This window comes from Phalacrocorax aristotelis, chromosome 9 (assembly GCF_949628215.1).
Source record: "Phalacrocorax aristotelis chromosome 9, bGulAri2.1, whole genome shotgun sequence".
Classification (NCBI taxonomy): Eukaryota; Metazoa; Chordata; class Aves; order Suliformes; family Phalacrocoracidae; genus Phalacrocorax; species Phalacrocorax aristotelis.
Window position 1 is genome coordinate 31,614,635 of NC_134284.1, and position 23,125 is coordinate 31,637,759.

Below are 23,125 nucleotides of genomic sequence, written 5' to 3' on the forward strand. Positions count from 1 at the left end.
CATTATCGGACAGACTTAGCTCCTCATCGCTAAGGTGTTCCTGCCTCTGTAGTCTAATGCTGGACTTAAAGAAAGCATTCTGAGGCTCTGTCCCAGGAAGAACTACAAAAGATAAGGACACTGAGGCCCTTCTACTGCTGAAGTGAGAGATAAGCAGGAAAGATCACTCTTTCATGTGTAAAATGTATGGTTTCTCTTCCCAATTCCCAATGCAATTATACATCTGGCTGAAGAGTCATAGAAAGACTCAAAAAGGGCAATACAATGGAGTGCAGAAGCACAGAAGGGGAAAAAAAAGAAAGCAAAGGAAAAGAAAACACTGAGCACGAAAAGTACTGACCTCAAACTTACCACATAATTCCAGAGAAGCAACAGATCTAAAACTTAACTTCTACAAAAATACATTTTTCTAAGCTGATGGAGGACAGCTAAGGAGTAAAGTCTGCGGACATATAAAGTCACAGGAGAACCATACATCAATAGTTATATCAATGCAGGGGACGAAGGGGAGGATGAAAGCCAAGAAACACTTTCAATAACGGATAAGAGCTATCACAGACAATCAGATATTTTTTAAGTGGCTGGTAGTAACAAAGCTTTGATTTGGCGAGACACAAAAGAGTGCAGAAAATAGGGCATTTGGCCCACACAGTTGCTGGATGCCTCCTGTCACATTATAATCCATCAGCAGACAGCTTTGCTTGACACCGTTTGAGCTGCCTACTTAGCAGCATTGCCTCTACACCTGCAGAGATGGTTCAGGGGTTTTTTTCCTACCAATTTTCAATAATAAAGCCAATATTACCATCCTGTTTTTGAAAAAAATTTAAATTTTACTGGTTAATCCTGTAGTACGTTTGCCAGACAATTCTTCACTCCCTATGTTAAGACTCTGATTTTTTTTTCTTCATATTATACATATTTTAATAAATGCATGATTTACTATTCTACAAGCCCACACTACAAAAAGACTATTCTGGAATAAATGGTATAATTACATTTCCTACAGCGACCTTGTAATCTCTTGAGTATTTATTCTAGACTAAACAGCCTTACTCAGCTGCCCTGTGTCTGATTGTCGATGAAAGAAGCTTGTTTGACAACTGCTTCGAGCAGAAACATATTTTTTCCATGATTGCATGAAAAAGTAAAAAAACATTACCAGACCAGTATTCTGAGTACAGAGACTCATGTTAGATCGATGAGTTAATTTTGAAGCCAAACGCCAACAAAAACAATTACTATGGACATTCTGCTGTCATGGCCAGCTTTTGAGGTTAATTTAGTGGTACATATACGACTACAGCCAACTTTACATGTAAGAAACATGGTGTATGCAGGCTTCCTTCTTTGTTTCTTTATATATTTTCCATATTCTCTGCTTTTATAACCCTCCCGAGACCTTTTACAGTTACAGAACCCACACTATACCCACAGGTGGGCGGGCAGGAAGCAAAACTCTCCCTTTCATAAGCAGTCCACTTTTAATATATTCAATTGCTAATGACCTTGACAGAAGAGCTGCATGCAAAACGCCATATACTACAGGGTGTCGTTTGAAATGTTCATAGACTTTTTTTGCCAGAAAGCTGATTTCTTAAAACAGTAAGATTTCAGACTTAGAAAAGGCTGTAGTCCTTTCCTTGATTGCCATTCAGCTGGAAAACTGGTGCTAATCTACCTCCTCTGTATTAAATTTGCATCCTTTCAAAATCCTACAATGACCTGTAGGATTACTGTAGTACCCTAAAGCAATACAAGTCAGTTTCTGCATCAAACCAAATTAAGATGGATTACACACAGTTCTGTTTCCTTGTTCCATCCTCTCTTGAATAAGACAGCACACCTGGCCATATTCACTACTCCAAAAAAGTGTACCCACCTAGTACTTCTATTGGCATTCACAGGTTTTCAATTATTCGTGATAAAATGAAGAAAAAATACTTCACTTTAAAAGCCTGTATGCAAATGTAAGTGTGTCTTTAAAGCAATAATCACTTCTCACCTGCCAATTCTCATTCAGTAGGTGCCTGATTCAAAATGCATTGCAGTTGACAGAAATCTTCCTACTGAGGATCAGGCCCTGCAACAGCAGACACTGGGAAATTCAGACCATATGCCTTGGTAGCCAAGAGAATTCCTGCAAGGAGTGCAGCCCTCTACACGCTCTGCAAAGCAAGACAAGTTTTCCTTGCTCTTACTCAATCTTTTGACTCTGACTACTGAGCTTATTGAGAAACCATATTCTATTCAAAGGAGCAGAATGAATTCAGTGTTCAAAATCAATGGGCCAAAGCAGATCAAATAAGCCCTTCATTTCCGGCTTTTCTCCTTTCCAAGATTCAAAAAATATCTGCATACCCCAATGACAAAGAGAGCAGATGTGAAAAATCACCTGCTACAACTTTTAAAGCCCAGCAGTCCTGTCACCCATTCAAAATCAATTCTCTGTCTTGAACCCAGAACAGACACTGACAGGGTTTTAGCAAAAACTAAGCCGGCCAAAGACCAGATCAACTATGGTTTAAGGGTAGTTTGGAGAGCATCCTTACTATTGCCTCACTTAAAAATTTAAAAAAAAAAAAAAAAAAATCACTGTGACTTGACAGCAAAGAAGTTACACGAGTCATTTCTAGATTAAGTGCCAGAACTCTACATGTGTTTCAAATTACACCTCAACACTGTACAACAAAGAAATATGCAGAATTTTTCCACTTGAAATGAAGGTTAAAAATTAAACACTAACAAAGCTCTAGCAGATATGAAAACCAACCTCCTCATCTTAATTCAAAATTTAAAATGACTGAACTGTCCTACACTAGGAGAAAAAAACAGCAATGAATCAATCCAGTTGTTTGTTATAAAACCACAGTGGGCTAAACCATGTTCGCTGTACGTACAGACTTCCCCAGCATGCTGATTTTGCTTCAGTACTTACCCTCAACTCCTAAAAATTACATTTTGCTTAGATTTAACTTTTAAATTATCAAAGTCTATTACCTATCCTCATTAGATTAGTGTTCACCACTGCCCTTTATTTTTGCATCATATTTAAGCAAAATACTGATTAACTGGAGTGCTCCTAACAAGCATGAAAACAAGCGGATAGATCGAAGGGAAGACACATTTTTTCCCTAAAGAAAAGCAAAAGTTTTTGGAGCAAACTCGATTTTTTAATATGCGCGTATATATTTGGGATACATCTGTCCCAACAAAGTAGGCAATCACAATTTTATTTTAAGCAGCCCAGGCTTGACTTGATTACAAGGTCTGCACAAAAGTTCTCTGTTAAGGCAGAGAAATTTTAAGTGGCATGCAAACAGAAATTTTTAATCTTACTTGTAAATTACCTCTATTTTGTGAGAATGGCAAGAACACGACTGGCGCTGTATTAAGAGTACGACCCACTTCGGATTACAACAGGCTGTTTCTAAACTTTGAGACATGAGGTTCACACATCTTTAGCCAAAATGTTAATCACATAAGCAGATTTTCAATTTATAGTCAGGTTTTAAGTAGCTTGTGTACGGCTCTTCCACAACTGTAAATACTTGGTGTGAGAATGCTGCGTGGCCGCTCCTGCTAGCCATACACACTGAAAATTAATGCCAAGAATGTCTTTACATTTTTCAGGACCTCAAACAAAAATCATTTGATCCTCATGGGGCTTTTTTTTGCTTTGGTTTTGTTGGTTTTGTTTGTTTGTTTGTTTTTCTTTTATCAAAACTACATAACAAACATACATTTTTAAAACAACAAACTAATTTCCATCCCCATCCTGTTTTGGTCTTTCACTACTCAGCATGCCAGTGTGCTATATTTTTCATTCCTTTTGTTTTGCAGTAAAAAAAACATATCCAGACCTCCAACCACACAAATTCAGTGTGCTCAGCTAAAACATCAGAAGAGAAGAAAGAGCGGGGAAAAAAAAAGATGACAACAAGCCTTTTTTACCCCTCTAAGAAAACCTCAAAGTAAAGTAACGGCAGTGAGTGCCCGAGCATCCAGGCATTCATGCTCGCTCTCTCAACCACCCACCTCCTCTCTCCGAAAGCCTTGCAATGACTTTGGCAGTTCAACAGATTTGGACTGATTTGAACCAAAAGATGACACTCCCCACTTTACACCAACTAACCATTTCTGGTGACCACAGAAGCGCTAGTAGGGCCTTTGATAAAGACAAGGCTCTCTAAACGTGACTCCCATCACCAGGTTGCCTTCAACTCCACCCAGAAACCCGCAATTTCCCAAAGCACGTCACTGAACACGTCAGTAATTTGTAGTGACCAAGTCACATACACCCAGGACTACTAGTCGTCATGGAGCGGCAGGCTACTATAGAGCCTGCCTCCACGATGGGTACGTTACTGCGGTCCAAGCCTCACTTTTCTCCAAGGACAACACCACAGGCCTGGGAGATGCTTTTAGACGTCTTCTCCCCTTCTCCCTTCCAAGTCACATTTCAGTTTGACAGCTGAGACAGACATGAGCTGGCCTCACAGGCTCAACACCCAAAGTGACCCAGATCAAACCATCCCTGGCATGTTCAGTGTGTGTTCATGGGACTATCATCCACACACTTCCTTGCAGGAGCCCCACAGACATGCCGTCAAGGGCACCTCTACCAGAGGCTGGCTCTGAGAAAGCTTCACTCCCCCTGCCAGAAGGTAAAATACTGTCTACAAGGTAGTGTAATACATGCTGCTCCCACAAAGCCATGTAATTCAGGATTATTGCCTATATTTCATTACTTCCACAAAATTTTCCTCCATTAAAAAAAAAATTGTCCTGAAGGACACAAACCCATACACATTATATCAATCATTTGTGTGTGTTGGGGGGGTGGGGGGGTAACAAACCTATTCCTTCATTTTTCTCAGACTTCCAGCACAATAGCAAAAAATGCTTCATAAGGATGTTAATGCTTTTCTGCAGTACACAGAAAAAAAAAAACCACACATTTACAGCCCCAAGAGAAACTAAAAATAAATTTCTAAAAACAGTTTGAACATAAATTTCCTTTTTTGCAAAACACGCAAAATCCATACAGGGGAGCAGTGGGAGGAGGCAGAATCAAGTTTATTGGACGGCATGCAAAGTTTTTTGTAAAGCCTAATGAGAAAACACTACAAGTCATCTTAAAAAGCAATTATTTTTTTTAATTAATAAAGATGCCTAACAAATTTTCTAAATGATCCCTTAAGGATTTACCCTTTTTCTTGCTCTTTGCTAGAAACCTCTTGCCAGCTGTCTCCATTGCAGCAGTTTACTAGGAGAAAAAAACCAACACTGATGCTGAAACCTACACTGAGTCTTGCAGAAGTTAAGAGGTTAAGATGGGAACATTCAAAAAGCCCATTCTACTGTTTTGAAGACAATAAACTGTATCTTTTTTAAAAAAAAAAAAAGTCAATCAATTATACTACCAGAAGTGAATTCAAGGTCTCCAGGTCGGCAGTGTCTTTGCAATAATTCTGGCTCCAGAAACTCAGAAGATAACAGCCTGCACATTTGAGGGAACTATTTAGCAGCAATAAATACCCAGACTACAGAATTATTAACAATAACATGAAAAGAGGGAGAAACAAAAAAAATTTTGAGATTAACCTGTCATTGTACAATTCCAAATGAAGAAGAAACTAGAAAGTTAGCAGGAGTGGCTAACTTTGTGCCCAGCTCTTCTGCCTCACCCAGGCAGCTGTATGCAGCTGCCTGCAAAAACCCAAAGCAGGGAGGGAGGCACATTAGTTAAGCATTCATCATCAACAGGAAATGCGCATGAGTTCATATAAACACAGAAACATAAATATATATAAACCAATAGCCTTACATGGTTTAAGGTATTTCAGACACCCCATGGAATAGGGTTAGAGTTGCACTGGCTGGAAACCCACGGCATCAATATATTTGTTTTGGAATTGCAAACAGCCTAAGGACTCAGCAGAACTCTTCTGGTGGGCACCACCGACCCACCCACGCACCTCCCCTTGCTACCACAGCCACCCAGCACCCCTGCTCCTCTTAACTCCTTCAGCACCTCCAGAGCCAAGCCAAACAACCCTGGCTGTTCATGCTTGGAGGAGTAAAATGATGCGTGTGTCAATACATCTCCAAGAAAAGACTGCGACGGTTGTTTGCCAACCCTCCTCCAAATATGCTCGCACACAGACATTGCAACGCAATTGCAGTATTTAAAGGATTTTGTTTTGCGAGGTGTTGGGCTGCCGTCAAACCAGTGTCACAGACTGTTAGATGGAATGGACACGGACAGCACAGGGTTCCTGCCCGATCTGGACACCAGCACTCACCTTACATGGCCACATGTGAAGGGACAGCAACTCCCTACACAAGTTACATTTTTTTCTCCACCCCAAGCATTTTCACTCATGATGAGGCTTAGGGCTGAGAGGGCCTCAAAGCTCCCCTTGCACTGGAGGTCCCTCACAGCTGTGCTCCTTCCAAACAGGTGGTGAAGGCTGAGTCTGGCTCTGCCCAAGTGTAAACTGCTAATTAATATTTGGTCTCAGAAGCTTCATATCAGATAATAAAAATTACAGGCATCAGGAGGACACAGAAACAATAAAAATGGAGACAAACTCAATTCCAGGCAGCCTTGAATTTTCTGAAGCACCATGAGGTTGCTTATTTGCTTGAAAAAGTCTATCTACCTCTATCATTTTTTGGATGAGATACAATTTCTCCTGTGCCAGTGAACTAGATGGGATTCCTGTTTGGATTTCAGTGGTCTCTAAAACTGCATACTGAAGAGTCTCAGCTTTGTTCAGTACTTTGTGGCTTCAGTTTTCCCATATTGCACAGTCAAACATAAACTGTTATTTTTTAAAACTTTCTTGCCTTGCCAGTCTGCACATTCACTCTGCCACGTAATTTTCCAGCCATTCTAAGTGCTGGTGACCTTGAGAGTTAGGCCAATGAGTTGGGCGACACTCACTATCCCAGTAGCTACACATTTTCAGGTGGCGTTTCAGCTACAAACATCTCCGCAGAGCAGACACGGCACTTTTGGACTTCCCAGCCTCCATTACCCAGGCACAGCAGGCTCCTAAACTCCCTTCCAAACATGGCTGCACACCACGATGCCGCCAAGCTGCCGGACCAGCCCTGTATTATATTTTTTGACAAAGTTAAGCTCTGTGCTTCATTTCTCACAAATGCAGTTTGACTGTAGACAGCAGTCGACAAGTAAATCTACCCTTTTCCATGGCAAACAGCCCAACTTTAATATTTTTACTGGCTTACAGCTGGGTAAATTAAGCCCCAGATTTTTATTTATTTATTTTTTAATACTGTGCAACTGAAAATGAACAGCTACTTCACTACGACTGCCAAGGACAACCTTAAAAACACTAATGCAATCCAGTCCAGCTCTCAATAGATCTATAAAGGCTAGAGGACCAAAAATTTCAGCTTATCCACCCAAACAAAATGTTGGTTGGGCAGGAAGTCTAATATTTCGTTAAGATCCTTAAAAAAAAGGAGAAAGGAAAAGAAAAAAACCCTACGTGCTGGCAAACTGAAGATGGTAACAGTCCTAGCTATAATGCCATGAAATGGGAATTAAAACTTGCTGTGTTACTTACCCCAGCCTTCCCAGCATTTCAAGCTCTGGAACTTGTGGTCCATATGTCTCCTCTTGCAGAGGCTGATACTCATACAAAGCTTCCTCTAGCTTTTGAATGGGAGCTAGTGAAATATGCTGACCCTGTAACAAAACAAAAAAGAAAAAAAAAAAAAGGAAAAACATTTCTACATACCAGGTCAAGGTTTTGTTTTGACTTTTTCTAAACACAACACAAGAACAAGCTTATACCATTAACCTGGTCCAGACAAAGACCATCCCAATAAGAACATACTATCTACTACATCACTCATTTCTTCATGATTTAAATTTTTTACTGGGATATACAATTTGGAAGTAATGTTTCACTAGCTGTAACTGTTTGGACAAGGTAGGAAGGAAAGGGGAAAGTTTTATTGAAGGCAGGCTCACCGTTAGAGAGTGTAGCTGCTTCCAGTGTCACTAGTAAAATTATTATTAGGTAAAAATTTCATTTATCAGAAGTAATATCAGACAAGTGTCTCTGAGCAACCCTATTTGATTCTGTAATCAACGATTTCCTGAAAGCCCTAATTAGAAAGGGAAGCCGCTTTAATTTCTCTCTGCAGGCTTTGTAAGCTCCCGTATATAACGGCTCTCAAGACAGACTTTTACAGCACAATACAATTAATTCATTCAGCAAAGTCCCATTTGTTTCATAACTAAAAATACAGAAACACACAAACATGAAATTTTCATTCCAGATAGTACTTTTGCAAGCCCTTCAGACCACTGAGAAACAGCCAGACATTTCCCCCCCTCCTCCAAGTCCCTATCACTCTAAGCTCTCACAAAACAGGAGACTTGTGGCTGGAAAGGAGGGGTCAGGAGGATATGAGATAGAGCCAAAGTTAACAGATGTTGCTGCGTGACATTCTACACTGATTTGTTGATCTTTCACACAGTTTCAATTTTCTACTGTATTCTACGGTGCTCACAAAAATTAGCAGCAGCAGCAAAAAGACAGAGCACTGTGTGCCCCCCAAAAACAGCCTGGCTTCCCCTGTAGAAACTGAGTTTCACATCTGTAAAACACAGGAATTTAGGAAAGGAGTAGTATTGTTTTTGTAGACATTTTGTCTGCAACAGGACATCGGAAGCTTTCCACGGTGTAATGCCGTGTATAACGCTGGCTCCCACTGGTGATCGCTTACTGAGCTTCATTTCCCTGGGGCCACTCGTGCACGCATCTAGTCCTTCAAGTGGAAGCTAAAGGCTCCCGATGTGGGACGCTGGGTTAAAATTAACTAAAGAGACCAAAAAAGTCAGTAGAAGGGGAAAGCTGTTAATTAAATTTGTGGTTGAGGACAGTGACCTTTCTGAATTTAGAGCATGGATATTTTTGTTGAGAGAGTTGCAGAAAATGGCTAAGAAAATTGGAGACGTAAGTCCTTGAGAAGCACTACCATGGACCTAGGCCGATCTCTATGGAAATATCAGCAGCTCAAGTTTTCCACTGCAACAGCCCTCTGTGTGTGATGAGAACCAATAGCTCTGGCCTTGTTCTGCACTGCCTGGGAGCCTGCTGGGGCTGCTGCTAGCACTGTTACGGTGAGAGTGTCCTGAAGGCAAACCGCGGTAAAGAAAGTTCTGAAGCCGGCCATGAGTCACTCCAACTTTCAGTTAGCATATAGTTATTTTTGTGCCACAAACTATTGCTGCAACGTTAAAACCAGGCAATGACACATTTTTTTTAAAAGGGGAAAAAAAGTAGGAAAATAAAGGTTAAAAATTCAGCTTTAATCCCATTTCATGATATTTCAAGATACAAATGCAGGGTATTTTTATGTTGCTAGAAGTTGTCAATTTACAATCTATTCAAGTTCATTAAAATATTGCACTTTGTAACTACGTTCATATGGGCATGTTACTCCCACTGTATGGAAGTAATATTTAAATAAGACTTTTATATATAAATTTTTAACAATATCTTTTGTCTCTAACCAAACTGAAGGGAAAAACATGTCACCATTTTACATGTGGACACCTCGTCTGGTGAGTGAAAAGTCTCAGTCTTTCCAAATCCAGAGCAATTTTATTCCATCCATACAAAAGAAAATTCAGTTTCAGGCAAAGATCAAAACTATGATAAATATTTTGGGAAATTACTTGTGTGTGGAAAAAAGGAGCAGCTCAGATTGCAGGAGCCACATCTCTGGAGGGCATCACCAGAACAGCTGCTCGCTGTCAGCAGAGTTGCCACTGGTGCATTCCTAACACTTTTTTAACAAGAGTGACTTCTGCTGACACTGGCCAAGAGACACGGGAAGGCTCCTGACAAATGGACCGGGCTCATCACAAGCTTCTTTCCCCACCACCACTTGTGCTGCTGGGGACACCCATCTCCCTCTGGGAGAATGGCATGAAAACATTCAGTTTGTTGTCCTCTCTCTGTGGGGTTCCCGAGGTACCAGGGGTCAGAAGGGATCACTACAGTCAACTGGTAACTGCAAGGGAGCTACCTATGCACAGTGGGGAGGCTGACCAGTCAGCGCACTGGCTGCATGGTGGGCACCGGTGCATGCGCCATGGGGAAGCCACCACGCCCTGCCAGGACCTTTCTGTGAGGTGCGGTATTGCAAAAACAACGCAGTGTGGCAGCCCAGAGAGCAGAGGTAGAACATCGCAAGAGGAGCAGCATATAGAAACTGCTCATCCTTGAGCTGGTCTGACCTCATGTCCAGCACAGGCCTGGACATTTTGTGTTCCTGTAGGAAGCCCAAGGACTAGCAGTTCAGCCAAAACACCTTCTTTTGAAAGGCCTCCAATGTAGACTCAAAGATTTCCGATCATAATGGTCCAGACACATCCCCTAGGAAATTTGTTTCAATAGTTAATTATCTTCACCATTAAATATTGACAGTTCATTTCTGGTTCACCAAGATCACTTTCAAAGTACTGGCTCTTTCATACATCTTTCTCACCCATATACTGGGCCAAGGTGTGTTAGGAAGCAGTACATACTTTTGCACGGCAAAACAACTGCATTGGTTTGTGTCCAGCCAGCAGATCTGCACCTCAAGGAGACCGTGCAGCTGTATGACAGTTCATTTGTTTTCGTTTCCCAAAATCACAACTTTGGCAACATGGATTACATTCCACTTAGCAATGGGAAAAAAAATTGCTGCGCGACCGGCTGTTGTTCCTGCCCTATAGCTGTCTGGCCTTGAGGTAAAGGCTTTTTCTGATAAACTGGATTTTAGTCTGCCTTGATTTGGAAAAGGGTTAGATGGAAGCATAAGGGTTACAACATACATTCCCACTTGGAAGGGGCTGAAGCCTGGTCAAGCCCTGCAACCACATCAGCTCTGTAGATGTTTTGGATACGAGCAGGCTGTATCTACGCTGCCAACTCCTCGCAATACAAGTACAGCGGTGTGGCCATGCAGGCTCCCGAGCTCATGGGCTCCCAACTTGTTTAGCCCTGTGCAGATTACAGCACGGTCACAGCACTGGGCACGGCACAGAACAGTGCAAAAAGGTTGGGATGGAAACCTATGAAAACTTACCAGTGAAAAGCGTTGCTTTTCCTATTTCCACGGATGCTGGGATAAGGTGCATTTACACAAAACCTTGCTGAAGTGAAAAAGGCTCAATTTGACAAATGTCATCTCAGTGAAAAGCCATTTGACCAGTAGTATCTCAATTTTGTCTCGGTCCTGAGTGGTCCCTAGCCATTTCATAGAAGACTGGTATAAAAAGGAAGCTGTTGTGTAACTTCAGAGACATCACAAAAGACAATAACTGTTACTTAGGTCTTACACAGCACTTTTACAGGTCCAAAAAACATCTCAAGTCTATGAGGTAAGATTTTTAAATTTCCTGTATTCCACCTAGACAGACAGCCTTACCTCTTTCCAGCATTAGGAGGCATTTATCAGTATGCTAAGACCAAAATGAAAGCAGCAGGTCCAAGATCCTGCTTTTGCATTGCTTTCTCCTGACAAACCTAAGATCTGACATTGTGGTCATGGGTAAGTATTTCTAATTCCCCTTAGATGTTGTAATGTTTGTGTAAAAGAAGCTGACAGTATCCAAATGGAGATAGAAAAGGCTTCCAAGAACACAGACAACAGATTTTCCTGCCTCCTTGCCCTCCCACCCCTATCTTCATGGCATATGAGTTTTTTCTCCAGGATTATTTTAGTCACTGTAGCTGTCTATTACATTTTGGAATGTATGGAGCCACAAAACACACTGCTAATTAGAAGGAAGGCATTTGCTTATCCTTATGACTTCGTTTATGTAAAAGACTGCGCAGCAATGGATTTGTGAGCAACTGACTTCCATTCATGTACTGTATGGTTTTAGATGAGAGAAATACAAGATTAAATTGGGAGGAGGGTTTAAATTATGTCCTTGAGTTACAAATAAAACTGGCTTGCTGATTTACTTTTCACTGTCCTAGATACACTGTTTGAGACATCTCTCAGTTTAAATAATAAGAAACAAAAGCAGCAGCCAATTTGCATTTCAGACTGATACAACCTGGCATTAAGGAAAAAAAAAGCAAGCCATGGTTTATATACAGAGCAGAGCTGCCCTTGCAGTGACAAGGAGCTTATCTTAAACAAAGAACAATGTCCTTTTAGGAAAAGTACAAGTTCATCAGTGCACCGTTCACACAGGAGTTTGGGGAGGAACTCTTGGCAAATGCTGGGTATATCGGTATTTGCCTGCTAGCAGAAAGAGGTTATTTTAGCACAGGGAGTCCAGAAATATCAGATCAAGGTGCAGCGTTCACACTTCTTCCCATCCTGCCATCTCTCCCTTTCCCTGTCTCCAAAACACTGCCTTCCTTCACCTCCTTCCCTCGGCAGCAAAAAGAAATAACAACTGACAGTCTTCTCAGAAATCTCTCAAGTGCCAAGGAGGAGGAGAAAGGAGACTGACACCAAAAATGCACTACTAGGGGAAAGAGGAGGAACAGCTATGCTACAAAAACATCCCCAGGCAAGAGAGAGAAGCCAGAGATTGGGGTCAGTAAAACTTGTCCAGACAAAGCATGTTTCTGTACTAGAAGTGGCTGGGCTGGATGATGCAGCCAATCTTTTTGCTTTTTTAATTTCTCTCTGCTTAGGAACTCACTCAGGTCTGCTATCACCACACTACCAGAACACAGCACACATCAGATAACACAAATAACAATATCTATGTGCTAAGTTCATTAAATCAATTTGCAGCAATGTTATTTTTATTTAACACTTTTCAGCATCGGGTCGCCCTCCTCAGTGCAGCCGCCTGGCATAAGGAGCGCACGGCTGGTCGGAAAGAAACCGAGCACTGTGGGATGCCAGGGCATGACGCTGCTAAAACACATCCCGAGCATCGCTTCGACTGTATGCGGCATGATGGAAAGGTTAACAAAGACCCTTTTTGATACACCATCATCCGAGTGTGTAATTATCCAAATGCTTTCAAGTAAACGTTAAAACAAAACTATAAATTCTTTGAATTTTTCTGTATAAGCAGTCTTAGGAAACTGGTTTACTGTTAAGCTCACAACAGAATTCAGGTTCTGGAAAGATTTCATGTTAACAGAATTTCTTACAGAACTATATTAGTGCAAAAATCTTGGGCAATGCGGTCTGAGCCAAAAGCTGGGTTAGGCTGGGGTTTTTTACCCAGTTTCCACCCTCCCAATTCACTATTGACAAATGCAAGTCAGTAATGCTAAAATGGCTTTCTGATTCTGATTAACTACTTACTTTGACTACAGTAATACTCAGGAAAAGGAGAATGAAACTGATAGATTTTGAGGGCTCAGTTAATATTATTTTAACCTTCACCCTCCCTGTCTTCCACAGCTTTTTAAAATAAACACAAAGACTGTCAAACTAAAATGCATAATTCCATTCCTTAGCCTAAAATTCCTATGCCAGTGAGGCTTTTCCAAAGACTTAAATATCTGTAACCAACTGCTCTTTCTTCTGCTCTTGAAAACCAACAATAAATCGAATTTCTTTACTCAATTATGAAAAGTGATATGGGGATATCCCAATAGCAAAACACAAAGAGAATAAATGACCTGACAGAAACCAACAAAATCAACGTAAGTTCTCCTGTTGATCTCAAAACCAGAATCTCACCAGACTTGGCAGTACAGGAGATGTAAGATTGTCACCCCCCGTCGGCCCCCCAACTTCCTCTCTGGGGTAGATGATTTCAGATGCCTAGCAACAATCTGGCTAAATTTAGACTTTTTTTTTCCCCTCCACAGTAACTTAATTGATTTTTGAATGCCAAAGCAGATTTAAAAGGTATGCTTTCCTTAGGAATGGCAGAAATAAAGCAAGAGATCGACAGCACCAAAGAAACTATTAACAAAGACGGTCACCTATATGTGATTTGTTACAAACAGGTACCTGGGAAATTAACCATGGAGCAACATGGACTAAATCACACCATCAATTCTACTTGCCTCCAAAATGTTCCCTTACAGCTTTCTGACATAAGTAATTACCTGACCAGACTTATCTTTAAGCTCCTGCCAAAAAGCCCCATTTCTCTAATCTCTCAGAAGAAAGCCCCCATCCATCTAACATGCCGAAATACAATTCTCCTGGGTCAGTGCCAGTACCAGGATTTAGTGACTGCTCTCTTCACAGAACAGCCTGGCGCCCTTTTTCACATCAATGGATCGCAGCGCCTGTTTGGTACGGTCCTCTCCAGCGCTGGCTGCTGGAGCCCAGTTAGGATTCAGGGGATAGTCTGGATGTTTGCTGCAGCGAGTCACTCGCTTGTTTTCAGCAGAGACTCCAGAGTTCTGGCAGGAACTGCCAAGCTTTCCTGAAAATCTCCGGCGCTGTTCAAAGGACAGCCTGGTACACAAGACAGCATCATTTTTTGAAACAAAGGATTAAAACATAACAGCATTTTCATGTAACTAATGCGCCCACAGGTCACCCCCCTGGTCTTCCAGGCTCATTTCTCAATCTTGCTCCTAACTCGGTCTCAGCTCCCTGTTTTCCTCAGTTTTGTGCAATCTGCCATGCTGTGTGCAGCACTTCAACTGCTTCTGCACGTCTTCTGCTTTTGCTCTGGGTTGCAGGAGCTCTACCCTGCACGCGATGTCTGTTTGGCCACTTTCAGCTAGATTGAAGAGCCATGCCACAAACTGGCTGCTGTGTGGTATTCAGACACTCTGGAGTCCCAATTGCATTTGCAAACCTCACTATCAGCTCACGCATTGTTTTTCCTACTGTGGTTTTCACAGGGCTTGATGTGGTCCTTCTCAGGGTCCCACCGCAGGTTCCTCCCATTTTTCAGAGACAACATTTCACTACAGGTGACTCAAAGTCAGTGTTCAGGTCAGTTTGTTATGCCAATTCCCAATCTCCTGTACTAGCAATACAGCATTTAGCAGAATTAAGCAAACTTGTTCCATCTCTACCATCAGACTTCTGGAGCCTTGATCATTTTGATTTGGCTATCAACAAAGCACAAGCTCTGCAGTAGCCACTCTAATTACAGGATTAAAGGTTTTAATATTATATTGTTTTAAATACCCACATTAAGGACCTAATTTTTCAAGGGATGTGAAGTAGAAATTGATTTGACAAATGCCACTTTGTGTATCATGACACATAACATTAAGAGAGGGACAGATATACCAGCAACAATTGTTTGAGTCCGGGTACAGCTGAATCTACTGGTGTTCCTATTTTGCTGCAGTAAAGCTGGGCATTACATTGATATGATCCCTTCATTATGCAACAAAATTATTTAGGATTTCCTGGAGAACAGTGGAATCTGCAAAAATTAGCTACTTTATGAGCTTCTGTTCTACTAATCAAGTGCCACACATCGCTCTACTGTCTGCTCTTTCCTGGGATCCTCTAAAGCAGCTCCCCCCCATTCCAACAGCCACAGTTATACAGCATTGCTTTTAAAGAATGCAGAGTCTGATGGATGATGTAAAAAGAAAGACTGCTTAAAATAACAAAACCAAACAGAAAGCTGACCTCAGCCTGCAGAAGATGAGAAACTCGGTGTGTGTGTGTGTGTGTGTGTGTGTGAAAATCAGAGACATATTCCCTGTTTTACTGAGCGTACAGCCTAGACTCAGACGAATGTTGATAAAGATGCAGAACACCACATTCTGCATGGCTTATGTCTGCCTGATAAAGAGAAGAAATAAAGTTGAGATTCCTTGAATTGCTAGATTTTAAGGAGGGACTGCTGAAGGTTGATAACTGTCTGGCAAAAGGAAGCAGGTAAGTTTTTATAGCACCGGGGACAAAAAAAAGGAATAAATTATGAAGAAAAGGACAATAAAGGCAGATGAAAGGAGGAGTATGAATAGAATAGGAAAAACACGAAGAAACAACATCAGAGAGATTTATTAGAAAGCAGCAAAAATAAGGAAGAACTTTTCGAAAAAGTTAGAAAAACTTAAGTTTAAAGTAGCAAAATGAAGAAAGCGTTATCAGGCATTAGCAGTACATGAGACACCTTCACAATACTTGTGGATTACATTTACATTTGTGGACAAATTTTAAATGAAAACTGAAACCTGTTAGCAATATATTCAGAAATTGCTGCTTTTAACAAAGTGGAAAGTAGTTTATTTCTAGGCTTTTTTCCTCATTTGCACGCAGAGCGTGCAAGTAGACATAAGCCAATTAGGGGAGAGGAAGAGACGCACTGCAAACGTAACACACCATTCACGGCACTGTTTTGCAATGCACATTAATTTTGCCAAATTAAACAAAAGCACTCTCTGGGGCAGAAGTAACTGTATTTTTAATCTGCATAAAACATACTGTTTTGTCCTTCCAGAGGAGTTCAGCTTCCTTCCATGCAAGTGTCCACCTATGTTTTAAATGGCTATATCAAAATGATGCTTAACCCACAGACAGATGACAGCTTTCAAAGTAGCGTACAACGGCGCCTGAATTTTAGCAGTATTTTTGAACAGGATTCACAGAACTTCACAGGATCAGAAAGTCTATTTGTAAGCCCTGGCTGATCCTGAGAACACTGCAGAAAGAGACCCTCCGCGTACCCAGGAGCTACCACGGCCTAACTGCATTACTCTGGTTTCGGTGGCTACAGCTTTGTAGCTCCTTGAAGCACAATAACCAGAAACATTTAAGGCATCCTTAATACAAAGAAAAAAGAATGGTTCCTGCCATGAAAAAAATCTACAATCTCACTTAGAGAAAATGGAAGCTGGCAGCAAAACAGCAATACAATCACATGGTAATTTCACTTAGTCCCAGAAAAACGCTATTTATCTATTTATAAAATAAAGAGATGCCTTGCCTGTTTTATCTTGTTCACTGGCTCCTTTGTGAACCCTTCTGCTAAAACACTTGTATTCAAATAAAAAAGGCAAGTGTCGCCACAGATTCCGAAAGAGAAGACTGCTGTGAAAGCATCTGCAGCACAAACACCAGATTTTGAGCAAGTTAGAGGCTGCCTGAGTATTTCCTGCTACAGCCTTTCACTATGACAGTTTTGCCTTAAAAACAACACTACCATTGTAGAAAGGAAGACTACTATATGCTCTGACATAAGTATGGGATGAACCCGCATCAGCAGAATGCCCTGAAATTTAATAATACACAACATAGGGAAAGCTATCGCATCACATGCCATAGCTACTTACTACTTCTTGGGAAACACCACAAACAGGCTGTCATCCAAGAAACAGGAACAAATATTTAAAAGATTTGTTAATCAAAGGACTAAACATATAGCAAGGTTTTCATTTCTTTGACTTTCACATATTATTTCCATACAGTAAAATATGTACACTAAGCTGTCCACAGATGATGCAAATGTCTTACCCCGGCTCAGGGCAGCTGCTGTTCTGAGAAACAAACCAAAATGAGCTGATCGTTTGAATTCCCTTAAAACTCATAATATCAGGTCAAATAAAGTGAAGTAGAGCTTACTATACAGTTTAACAAGCCACGCCTAACATCTTTGTGCATTTAAAAACTGTAAGTTAATTAACTTTACCTGTAAGCTTGGGGGGGGGGGAGCATAAGGGAGAAAAAAAAAAAATACAAACTCATTTTCTCCTCCACTCTGAAAATAGTTCAGGGTCCAAATCCCTATACAAGAAGTAATAAAAATAGTTTGGTTTCTGGTAGCAATAACAAAAATGAGGGCAAAATTAATTCTTACACTTTTATGGCAAACAATCTAAAGCAGATGTTTGAGAATAGAAGCGAGATGTCAAAGTAGTTAATAAGAGCTTTTCAAAACCAAACACAAGACAACTTACAGCTTTATGTGCTTATATAGAACTCTAAATCATGTCAGTCAGCTTCTACTCTTAGCCCTTCTCTATTCTATGAAGTGTCACAATTACCAAAAATGTTATATTCAAGTCTAAACCACCACAGATCAGTATCTTCTGAATGAAAGCACATGCAAGTGAGCTTTGCTCATTAGAGATCAGCTGCTTAATCACGGCCCTTGCGAACAGAAGTACATTTCCATGGTTTGAATATCCAGGATCTCTGGAATAAAGTCCCAGTCTTTTAAGAGACAGAGCATATTTTAAAGATATCTAAAAAAAGTTTAGGCTGTATTTACATTTCTGCTTGAATACTGCCGTTTTGAGACAGATCAAACTTCACATTGAAAAGGTCAAAACCAACATAAGCATTCCTTAGAATCAGACTTCAAATAGATATTTGAAGTTATCCACACTTTCTTGTTTGTGAGTTCAAAGAATTGCTGATCACAAAGCAAACTTGAAGATATTAAATCTTCCAAGTACAAATTTCACAAAAGACAATGTGTGCATGCAGGAGAATTGAGTCCTTCCACGTTTAACAGGGCAAGAAGTTTGTATAAGGTAACCATAAGCACACCCTTTTAAAATGAAACTAGCTTTTATTGTTAACACGAAAGACACTGTTAACTTAAAACACCGTTCACTTAGATGTGCTTTCCAAAAGGCCTTAAGCAGGATTATATTGATTTAAATAAAGTAAATTAGGCAAGTTTTTGCACTCAAGCTTCCCACACAAATAGGGCTTGCCAAACCTTTTGAGTCTAATCAGTGGTACAATCATACAGGTATACAAGAGACTGACTAAGCACGCGCGCACGCACACACACGCTTCTAAACTCACCAGCAAGAGCTGACTTTTGGCTGACCATGAAGGATCGCCTTCTAAGCCGGTCAGCCCAAGTCTCCATCTACCTGGAAGCCATCCATCCAGCAACACTGGGCTACTGTGCATCTGCATCGCCGTTCCACTTCATTACATGAAACACTAACCCATCGCTACAGGCATTGGGGTAACTGATACCATATCACTGAAGTCAATGGGAGCAAATCAGAAGCTCTAGAGTACATATGAATAATAATACATTTTTTGTGTTTCCTTTCCCACGTGCAGACAGTTTGAAGGGGTATTCCCCGCCCCCCAGTGCTGGACTATAATCACATTAATTTCATCGTGCCAAGGCAAACTGTTCAAGAAGCTTTCACAGCACGTTTGTCTTAATAATCCAGGGTGCATTTTGGGGGTTTTATCTTAACTGTCCAAGATTTGACAAGAAAAAGAAAATGAAGGTAAGAGGTATAACTCTTTAGGAAAATTATATTTTCAGCAAAAGATGGCCAGGCCATATCTAAAAGCTTTAACAATCAACCAAGCACTTTAAATCACCACCGGCCTAAATAGCTTTGTCCTAGCTCTGGACATAAACTTTTATCAACCAGTAATATCCTGAAAATGTGTTTTCTCCCTTGGTTTCACAGTAATCTTGTGTCACAGATAAAACACAACACTACATCAACCCTTCTCCCCCCATCTCCTTTTCTCAGCCATTGCTGCGTCAGCTGAAACATTAATTGCTAGGACCGAGTGTTGATAGCCAGCACGTCTAAGAGACCTACAAGGAAAAAAGCCTGCAGAGCCTAAAAGCAGCTCACCTTTTGAAATCACCTAAGCCTCCGCTACCCCAGCCGCTATGCCGGTCTGGCTCTGGGGCATTAGCAAAAGCATGGAGTTGCAGTGACTGCTGCTATCAAGTCAAGGAAATTTAGACTCCGTTTAATCTTTCATATCTTAGATTTAGACCAATAATAAAAGGCAACCCCTCAAGTGCTACCAAGAGCGCTCTGTAATGCATACAAGTAAGTTGAGTCACAGCAAACCAGCGGCCCAGGCAGGATAATGCATTGCTGAATGGACCTACATTTGTTTATGTCAAGGGCTACAGTTTGTGTTTAATTATTCATAATGCTTTGTAATGTACTTGGATGTGTACATTGTACATACGCACAGATTTCATTTTTAAAAAAATAACCAAGTCTCAGTAATTAGAGAGCTGATTGCTGTGCTCAAATACTGTGTTTTTAAATGAGATGCTTTTTGCACGCATGGGTTTTTGTTATATATGTATACACACAGATACACACTCACAAATAATCAAAGGCACAAACTGTTAAACAGTTTTTAACAAATACTGTCATTGAATATTTTGCAAAACCGTGTAATGTCCCAATCACATGCAGGTTTACACACAGGATTCATTTAAAGGCATGGCAAGCTAACAAATCTATTTGCTACCAGGAAATTTTATCATGCACTTACTTGGGGCTTAAACACAGATTCAACAACACTGATTCAGCCTAGAAAACTATGAATGATTCAGCTTCAAGCACAGGAAGAGCCTCACAAAGTCAAAGCAGCAGTCGCATACCGATTACTTTGTCTGGATTTGGCCTACAAGTCCAGTCCACCAAAGCCAAGCAAGCCTAAACCTGATTGCATAAACTGAGCCCATCTGCTTCCCTGCAATTACCTATGGCAATAAACACAACTGTCTAGGAAGCAGAGGCTTGCAGAAACAGGCCTCCAGAGAAACAAGCAGCACCCTGACGACTCCAGTCTCTGCTCCTTGGCCTTCTGTAGACTATTCCAACAGCTCAGAAGTCACGCAGCTCACAACCAGGTATTAGACACCACCACCTCCTACTGCCTAGTCCACAGATTGATATCAAACACCTCTGCCAGTTTTAGATCAAAAATTTTATATGACTATTTCAGTGATACCATTAACTAGTCCACAAGGGCAGACTTTTGCTCAGTACTCAGGGTACATATAGTAAGATGAATTTTACCAGGCTAGTCAAGTCGCATGGGCCATTTCTGAAGCAAAGATCCACCGGTATTGGTGTGAGTTTGCTTACTGATTTAAACGGATGCTTGACCATGCCCCTCTAACTGAAGAGACTAATACAATAATGTTAAGAAAGATTTTAAGTAGTACATAGGACTTCCATGTAATCTCTCAAGAGTAGTTATTTATTACATAAATCATCGTAATTTTATTACTTAGGCCCCTATCCCACAGCCTACACAAATTGAGAAAATAGTCCCATTAGGGACTATGTATAATGAGGTCCATTACTCTTAGCCAATAGATCAAGCATCCTTAGAAAGCCAATTTAACGAGAAAGTTTCCAAATTTCTCTAATCACGTATTTAAAAACCTTAAAAAGAAGACAGTAAGCAGTTATAAAGCATACAAACACACAGACTCAGTAATTCCTATAATTTTAAAAAGTAGACTACATTCTACAAAATGGCTTACTGCAATAGCCATTGAGTTAATCGTATTTACTCCAGTGTCTTTTTCAAATAATCCCTATCTCAGCATTCAACAGTACACTTCATATTTGTGTTCCTAGTTAAAAAAATTGCAAAATGCTCTGGAGACAAACCACAATCCTCTCTAAACTGATGTTCAGGGGCATCACTGTTTATTGATGAGGTGCACCTAATCACATCAAAACAATTGAAGAAAACTTGCTTGCTTTCCAAATGCACGTCATATTTCTTTAATCTGTGCATTTACTAAACTGCATAAATGGAAAACGGGTGGTTTGATGCAATCAGCACAGTGCCATTTAAAGCACAGCACATCACAGCGCTCTTAAGTCTTTTTGGAAATACCTCTGCTGCTCAGCAGCGCTAGCTTTCCACCAGTTGCTGCTCCACATGCTATTGCCAATCAGTTGCATTTGCTGTAGCGCATTCCAAAGTTTACTAATTAATCTCTACACTAAACCCCACCAATGGCCGGTTGCCATTTGAAATGACCATCATCTTTTATTTAAAGACATAGTGACCCTACGGTCAAACTCAGACTTTATTTGTAAAAAAAGGTGTGCCAAATTTCAGGTAATTAAATCCACTTCAATATCAATGAGGATGTTTCTTTTTTAAACTGGACAGAGGTAATCGTTAATGGTTTGAGAGCATTTATGTTAGACTAAGTTATTTCAGCTTTAATTCTCAGGAATTGAGGAAACACTTGCATTTTGACCTAGGAGCTACATTCGGCAGAGGGTATGAGATGCAAACTGCTGGAAAAGAGACCATTCATTTCTTGCAAAACAGCATACATGCTTTGAAGTCATGTGTTTTAACAATTCCAGCTTATTGCTACATTTCGTACAAGGTTTTAAATATTGATTTCACCCAGCCCAACCTCTCACACCACTGTTACAGGCTGCTCTCATTCAGCAGTGCATACTGGCTCCGTGACCTTCACAATGACCTCTGCAAAAGCAGTTGTGCATTTTACTGTGGTGTAAATCCTCACAGACAAGTCGAACCTGTTCTTTTTGGCATCCAGCCCTTTAGATGAATACTCTGCAGAGATTTATTATGAAAGGGGAATGAAGGGGCAGTATTGCACAACATTCATCCCTCGCATACGGCTACGTTCCATCTTCTACAACTTCTGAAGGCTTTTAAATAAACAGATCTTCTTAATTACATATATCGTTCTTGCTTCTCACCCATTTTCTGTAATTAAAATTCACTGTTATTTACAAAAAGGTAGACATGCCCAGAAAAAAAGCATGTGTGCTAAGGTGTTTTATGCTATTATTAATAAGTAATATTCATACTTCCTGTTACTATACACGAGGGATTAGTGTTTCCTAGTACGCCATTCACTTACAACACTGAAGTATTATTCCACATTGTAGCAACACACACTGCCCTAAAAGTGTCCATTAATTATTTTGTAATGGCATGAAGTTGCTGCAGGATATTAGACTGCCTCCGTAAGAAATACACTCCTATGGTAAAATGATGAATGGTTAAGCTTGCAGGTTTTTAATTAGATTTCAGACCAGTAAAAAAGTATTTACGACATTATTTTCTGTAGCCTTAGCTTAATACTTTGTGTGCCCTTATGCAAATAATAAGAAAAAAAAAATCACAATTAATTGAATCAAAAAATATCAAAGAATAAAAGAATTGTGAAAGGGGTAGATTTTATAAATTCAATGAATCTGCCAAAGCGGTCAGAGCAGTAACCCTATCACTCACATTATCCACATTCATTCGGGTTTTCTAACTGATCCTTCAGCAAAACGTGCCCTGCTAGGGAGGGTGGGGAAACCAAAACAAAAAACATCCAAAGTTGCATTGATACTCCAGTCCAAAAATCATGTTTCAACTGGCTTTATCTGATAGTCTCTTGGTATTAAACGGAAATGAAGTATTTTGATTG

The 23,125-nt window shown here is 40.5% G+C and overlaps 1 protein-coding gene across 14 annotated transcripts in view; it reads right to left on the minus strand.

The window, feature by feature from the left end:
* MNAT1 (MNAT1 component of CDK activating kinase) overlaps nt 1–23,125 on the minus strand; it is a 127,344-nt gene that overhangs the window by 31,273 nt on the left and 72,946 nt on the right. For all 14 annotated transcript variants that reach the window (XM_075104167.1, XM_075104175.1, XM_075104169.1 and 11 more), the window contains one exon: nt 7,602–7,723. In XM_075104167.1, the coding sequence (XP_074960268.1) occupies nt 7,602–7,723 (122 nt within the window). The remainder of the gene's footprint in view (nt 1–7,601; nt 7,724–23,125) is intronic.